A 7320-nucleotide genomic window follows, 5' to 3' on the forward strand; every position below is an offset into this window, starting at 1 on the left:
TTTTTAAAATGCATTTTTATTGGGGGTTTTTTAACATATCATATCCAACAATCATATAACATAGCCTCTTATCTTATTCAATATTTTAGACTTCCGTGAACACCTCTGATGATTTTTCATTCTTTACCACTTATTCTGCATTTCTTAATTTCTCTATTACTCTTAATTATCATTAACTAATAATTCTCCTCCTAGTCTTTATCGCAATATTTCAAATAGTCCTACTTACTAAACGTCTTGCAATCCTACTAGCGTAATCTGTTCATTACAATTACTTTTCAAATACTTCATATATTTACTCCAGTCTTCTAAGACTCTCTGGTCCCGCAGGTTTCTTTTTTTTTATTAAATATTTATTAGCATTTTCAAGAATTAAACAAGAACAAAAAATAAACAAAAAAAATACATAACAAAATTAAACAACAAAAAAAGAAAAAATAGAAAGGAAACACATAAAATTATTCATACTTATTGTTCTTAACCTTATTTCTCAGACCTCCTCACACCTCCCCTTCTTGTATTCCAATTTAAATTATCAGTTCAGCAAGTCCTTAACTTATTTCTTTACCTTAATTTATACATTTATTCTAACATACCATTATTTTACTTTGCCTCTTTTTTCCACTTCCTCCATTTATTTTTTACAATCTTATTTTCAATTAATTTAAAAGAGAAGAAACCAATTTTACCTTATTAAAAACACACATCAATACTTATACCTCATTAATTGTTCTTAAACCTTTTTCCTAAAGTCGACCAAAATTTCCCTTCCACGATTTACCCAATTTCCTTACCACTAATTAAAAATGAAAAGAAAAACAAATTATCCTTATGTACCCTTTGGATCCCAACCTCCACCCGCCCTTTTTCCCGGTTCCAGTCCCCAACCAATGTCCATCAGTCTTTATGTTATTTATTTAGCCTGGAGACCTCACGTCCGAGGCCCTTTTATCTCTCTCAGTTCCTTTCTGCCGGTCTCTTTGATAGTCCTTAATGTTAAACCCCAAGTCTCGGAGGGGCTCCGGCCCAGCAGAATCCTTGTTGCTTCCAGCCAGTCTTCCATACTTGAACGCGAAGCCTATGGGGGGCTCCAACTCTTGTTTCAAATTTCTTACAGATCCAGATGTCCCCAAGGCTCCAGCTTTCACCTTCCGCAGATTTATAATCTCCCATTCAGACCAGGCTTTCCACATCCAATTTTTATTGTCCTTTTTTATCATCATGTCAGGCCTCATATTGTAACTCTCCTTTAACTCCTGCACATCTCCTGCTTCTCCTTCATTTTCTTCAAAGACAGCACCTTGCTCCATCATTTCTGCACTTTCAGTTTCATTTACTTGTTCAGTTAAGTAGGCTTCCTGTTTCAAGTCCTTATCAGGCTCAAAACTGTTGTTCACTGTCCAGTGTAGTAGTGATATCTTTGTAGACATAACATTGTATTCATCTTTCAAGTTTCCCAAGAGAGCGAGTGTTCTATCCAGTTCTGCTTGAAATTTACGTGCTCCAGCCATTTTTGTAATGTAGTATCCCTATTACCCCTCTAGGGGGATTTTAGTTCCTTAATATTCCTTTCAGCTCAAAACCAAAAGTCCAGTTAATTTGTATCAGCCCTCGTTATTTTCAAATAAAACAACAAAAACAGCAGAAACAATGTTCTCTTTTTCCAGCTGGCAACTAGCTGACTCGCAGCTCTCTTGACAGCTGTCAAAATCTTCCATACAACAGACTTTCTCTTAGGACGTTCCCGGGTCTCGGGGGGGGGGGGTGAAATTTCAGTCCCCAAATTCTTTTTATCCTCCAGTAAATCCTTATAGTGTCAAAACCGTGAAATCAAGATCTTTTCACTAAGAAACAGGTTCTCTCGACCTTAGTTGCCCAGTCCTTTGCTTTAAATTGTTTACAAAGAGGGGGGGGTGACTTCCTTTTTAGCCCCTTCCCGCTCGTTCCAAATCCAGAATTAAGTTTTTTAACGTTCCAATCTCCGTATTACTCACGGGTTTATATTTTAGAGTCCAGTTGGTCTTGGAAGAAGTTGGCGCTCTCTGTCTATGGCTTGCGGCTTCACTCCGTAGGCGAGGGAGTACTCTCAGCACCACGCCTCACCCTGCCTCCGCTCCGAAGCCTTTAAAAAGGCTCCGGCGCGGATTGGGGGGGCGCAAATGGTGCCCGCCGAGTCTCTGTGTTCACAGGCATCCGCGCCTGTGATTTTAAGGGTCCCCGCTTCGCCGCAGCGGCCAGACCCAGACGCTACGGAGCCGATTCCCTCCGGAGCTCGGAGGGAATCCGCCATTAAACAATGGCGCCAACCCGGAAGTCATCTTTCCCAATATTTTTTTTCATACCCTCCAACATTTCTCTGATGAAAATAGGGACTATATTATTATTATTATTATTATTATTATTATTATTATTATTATTATTATTATTATTATTTTCTTCCTGCCCATCTGACTGTGTTGGTCCAGCTGCTCTGGGCAGCTTCTAACATATATAAAAATAGAACATTAAACATATTTTTAAAAAACCTTCCTTATACAGTGCTTCCTTCAAATGTCTTCTAAAGGTTGTATAGTTACTTATTGCCTTGGCTCGGGGGTCACTTAGCTCCATACCATCCAACATTTCTCCGATGAAAATAGGGACGTCCTTCCATGCCCTCCAATATTCATCAGGCAAAAATAGGGACGTCCTAAGGAAAAGCGGGACATTCTGGGATCAAATCAGAAACCAGGATGGCTTCTGTAAATCCGGGACTGTCCCTGGGAAATAGGGACACTTGGAGGGTCTGCAGGCATCTGTGGGGCTGCAGTGAGAACAGGGCGCTGGACTATATATGGACCTTTGGCCTGGTCCGGGGGGCTCTTCAGAAGTGGCCATGGCTTTGAATCGAAACCTATGAATAGATAAAATACTCTGGCTCATAAGACAGTGAAACCACTCTTGCAGGCTGCTTGTTTGGGCTTATTAGTTATCTTTATTGAATTTTACATAGTTCTGAAAAAAGACACACATCTATATTAGCAAAACGCAACCTTTCTAAGGCCTTTCCTGCCTTGGACTTTGGTACCGCTATCTCCTTCGTCTAGCTCTGCGCTTGGGCCTTCGGGGGGGAAACGCAGCTTTCCCCATGGAGTTTTGTTCTTTGGCAGAGGAAACATCTCTGCTCCTACAGAATCTTGTTTTCTTTGCACTGGGTGTTTCCTTGCTGTAGGGCTTCCCCACACCTTTCGGAGAGGTTGTGCTGTTGCTCTTAGAAGACCTTGACCTTTCCGAAGTGCTTTTGCTGCTAGCCCTTTTTGATTTCTCCGCAGAGGCAGGCCTGTTCCTGAGGTTCCTGGTGGTCTTCAAAGCAGATGCAGCACTCCTGCTGGAACAGTGCTGATCTTCGGCTTTGTTATCCGAGTTGTCAGACGTGCTAGAAGCAGCTTTTTGGGCAAGCCTCTGCGACCTCCGGCCAGTGCCATTTTTCCTGGGGCATCGTCTCCTCCTGTTGGGGATTCGGAGTTTCTGGCGAGCCTCTCCCGTCTTATCCGCAGAGCTCTTGGCTCCCTCCACTTCTCCTTTCGTTTTTGTGCCAGTGCATGTGCCATACCTTCGCCCAACTCGGACTTTCCTTGCCCCTGCAGTCCTTTTGGGGTTTTCAAATATTTTGCTGGCCTTGCTCTGGTGCTTCCTGATGACGAAAAACTTTGAGCCATCGCTGTGAGTCATGCGCACCACAGCGCCTTTCAACACCAGGGCGTGCATTTTCCTCTGAGTTCTGGGGCTTTGCCTCCTCACATTGTAGCCCTTGGCGCTGAGGACTTCCTTCAGCTCTGTGAGGGTGAGGCCGTTCGACGCACTTGCGGCAATCGCTTGGACAACGAGCCCTGAGATATTAGGGAGGGACTTGATGGTCTTACCAGGATTCAGGCTTCTCCTCCTTTGCATTGACCTCGTAATTATTGACGACTTTTCGGGGAAACGAGTTTCTCCTCTCTTGCCTCGGCCTGGCCTCTTTCTCCTAGGAACTGGGGCCTGTGTTCCTACAGGCGTCATAACCTCAATCATTGTCACTTCTTGTGGGGTTGCTGCTCTTCTTTGGGACTCTGTTACTCACTGCATGGAGCCTCTGATGAGACTGACTCGTGTGACTCCTGTCCAAAGTATTTATAGATGGAACGGAATCAATCCTAGCCTGCTTCTGTTCCCAACAGCCAATCACTTTCCTCCGTTTTGTTCTTGAGAACTCACCTTTCATAAACTCGCCTCACCTGCTCCATCCCCCTTGTCCTATTAAAAAAAGTAGAGCTGGCATGGAAATTTAGCAGGTTACACTTTCCCCCACTAGACATCTCCATGTCAGGAAAAGCCTTTTTCTTTTCTTTTCAATACTAGATTGCTACTTCGTAAAACCACAAAAAGCAAGAGCACCTACTTTATTATTAATTTGGGCTAACAGTCGGAGCTGATGGGAGGCACTCCACACCAGAGAGGCCACCAGAGCCTCAAGAAACGGCCCTGCTGGCCTTTTTCCTTAACAATGGCCTCGCCTGCCTGCCTGCCGCTCAAAGGAGGTGTGGTGTGAATGGGAAGGGAAGATAAAGAGCCTCTATTTCCCAGCAGCTCACATTCTCCAGAGCAGGCTTTTTACAAATGTTCCGTCCCAGTGTTGCCTTCTGAAACAGGGCTAGGAAACCAGTAGCGCTCCCAAATGTTGTTGGAACTCCATCAGTCCCAGCCGGCAGAGACAAAGATTGGAGTGATGGGAGCTTTTGGCCAACAGTATCTGGAGGGCCACAGGTTCCCTCAAGGTGCTGTAAAGGAAATATAAGCCCTGTTAAGTTGGCCAAGACAAGGGGCAGGCTTGTGTGAGATACAACATTTTGACCGCTGGTCCTGATGCTGATCTGCATGAGTGGGTCCATCTCTTCTTCATGAGGTCTTTGCATATGCATGTGGTAGACACATTGACTCTGCACAGAAGAGCAGAATCAACTAATGGAGGTCAGGAATGGGACTAGCAGGTACAAACCCTAACCCACACTTACTATTCCGTTTGGTCCATTGATCAGGGTGACAAGACGATGATAATCAAAATAAAAAGGGCGAGGTTGATAATCGTATTTAAAAGGAGTACACCTATGGGATTTGGGAAACACCTGCCTTATTCCTGTAAGTAATTGTGTCATCACAATGTTGCTCTGTGATGCAACCATGTGACCAGGCTTCCTACAGAACTATCACATGGTTCAGTAACTGGCCAGCTCTGAGCTGCAGAGGCCTTGCTTAGCGGTGTTGCCCAATCTTGGGTCCCCAGCTGTTTTCGGACTACAACTCCCACCATCCCTAGCTCGCAAGACCAGTGGTCAGGGAAGCTGGGAATTGTATTCCGAAAACAACTGGAGACCAAAGGTTGGGAAACACTGCTCACTTAGTTAGGCTTTGGGTGTGGTTAGGAGGACTAGATAAGGGTTATGAAAAGGGAGAGGGATTTCTTCCTCAGCGAAAAACAAAAAACTTTTGGATCAGGGTGGAGTTCAGTCTCTGGCAACTCCCCCTTAAAAGAATCATGGCCAGAAGACCACTGGAGAGCTGCCGTGCAGAATATATTGAACTAGATGGTTAAAATGTCTGACACGGTAGAAGGCTTCTAATGTTAAAAGAACATAAAAAGAACCTCCCAGATCAGACTGGAAGCCTAATCTCACTAGTCAAGCATCCTGTTTTCTCTGTGGTCCTTCAGATCCCTGTGGAAGCCTACAAGCAACAATCCACTCTCCATTTGTGAATCACAGAAGCTAATATTCAGAAGCTTATGTTCTTGTAGCACAGCCATTGCAGCTAGTAGCCACTCATAGTTTATCCTGCATGCATGTGGCTAATCCCTTTTGAAACCTATCAGATCCTCCAAGTCCAGACCCGCTATTTCCCAGGGATGCCCCTGATTTAGAGTAAAAGTCCCGGTTTCTGACTTGATCCCGGAATGTTCCACTTTTCCTTAGGATGTCCCTATTTTCATTGGAGAAATGTTGGAGGGTACAGTGGTACCTTGGGTTAAGTACCTAATTCGTTCCGGAGGTCTGTACTTAACCTGAAACTGTTCTTAACCTGAAGCACCACTTTAGCTAATGGGGCCTCCTGCTGCTTCGCCACTGGAGCACGATTTCTGTTCTCAACCTAAAGCAAAGTACTTAACCTGAGGTACTATTTCTGGGTTAGCGGAGTCTGTAACCTGAAGCGTATGTAACCTGAAGCGTATGTAACCCGAGGTACCACTGTATGGAGTTATCTGACCCTTGAGCCGTCTGAAGGCAATCCTGTACAGTCATACCTCGGGATGAATACACTTCGGGTTAGGCATTTTCAGGTTACGCTCTGCGGCGACCTGGAAGTAACGGAGCGTGTTACTTCTGGGTTTCGCCGTGCGCACATGCGCAGATTGTCAAAATGACATCATGTGCTTGCGCAGAAGTGCTGAAACGTGACCCGCACATGTGCAGATGCGCGGACACAGGTTACGTTTGCTTTGGGATGCAAACGGGGCTCCAGAACGGATCCCGTTCGCATCCCGAGGTGCCACTTAAAAAAAAAAACCTTTACTTTTTTATTATGTTTTTATATATGTTGGAAGCTGCCCAGAGTGACTGGGGCAATTCAGCAAGATGTGTGGGGTATAAATAGGAAACTTATCATTATGGAATGGGATGTCCCTATTTTCATCAGAGAAATGTTGGAGGGTATGAGCTGTCCAAGCTGGCCATTGCTGCATCTTGCGGAAGCGAAATCGATAGTTTAGCTCTGTGCTGTATTTCCTTTAGTGTGTACTTCCTTTCGTCTGTCTCGAATCTCACAATAATGAGCTTAATCAAATTACTTTGCATTCTAGAATTATGCAAGAAAGATCACTTCAGGTTCTAGTTATCTAGTATGATTGGAGAGGGAGAGAAAAAATATCTCTGTCCCTTTTCTCCACATCATGTGTAATTTGATATACCTCTGTCATGTCCCCGCTTCTTCACCTTTTCCTCTAAGTAAGAAGACCCAGGCATTGTAACTTTTCCTCACAGGAGATACTCTAGTCCTGTGATCCTTTTATTTATGCTTTTCCTGCTTTTCTTCTGTTAATCTTTGTCTCAGGGCTGATCCACACTTGGGTCTGAGAGGTTTTCCCTGCCTCTTTCCCTGAGAGAACCTGCTGTTTACTGCTGAATCGGGAGGGGGGGATCAATCTAGTTTTCTGCAGATTGACATTAATTCTGATTCATCAGCAAACCAGGGGTTTTCCCAGGGAAAGCGGCAGGATGAAATAAAAAGCTCTGGGACCCAGGCCTAGAAACT

General features: G+C 44.3%; 1 protein-coding gene across 1 annotated transcript; it reads right to left on the minus strand.

The window, feature by feature from the left end:
* Positions 1 to 2906: 2906 nt before the first annotated feature.
* On the minus strand, positions 2907 to 4393 carry LOC128408931 (histone H1.5-like). Its single transcript, XM_053379007.1, has one exon. It carries the CDS (start codon positions 4048 to 4050, stop codon positions 3070 to 3072), a length of 981 nt encoding a protein of 326 aa, XP_053234982.1. The 5' UTR covers positions 4051 to 4393; the 3' UTR covers positions 2907 to 3069.
* Between the last annotated feature and the right edge of the window lie 2927 nt (positions 4394 to 7320).

Source organism: Podarcis raffonei, chromosome 2 (assembly GCF_027172205.1).
Source record: "Podarcis raffonei isolate rPodRaf1 chromosome 2, rPodRaf1.pri, whole genome shotgun sequence".
Taxonomy (NCBI): domain Eukaryota; kingdom Metazoa; phylum Chordata; class Lepidosauria; order Squamata; family Lacertidae; genus Podarcis; species Podarcis raffonei.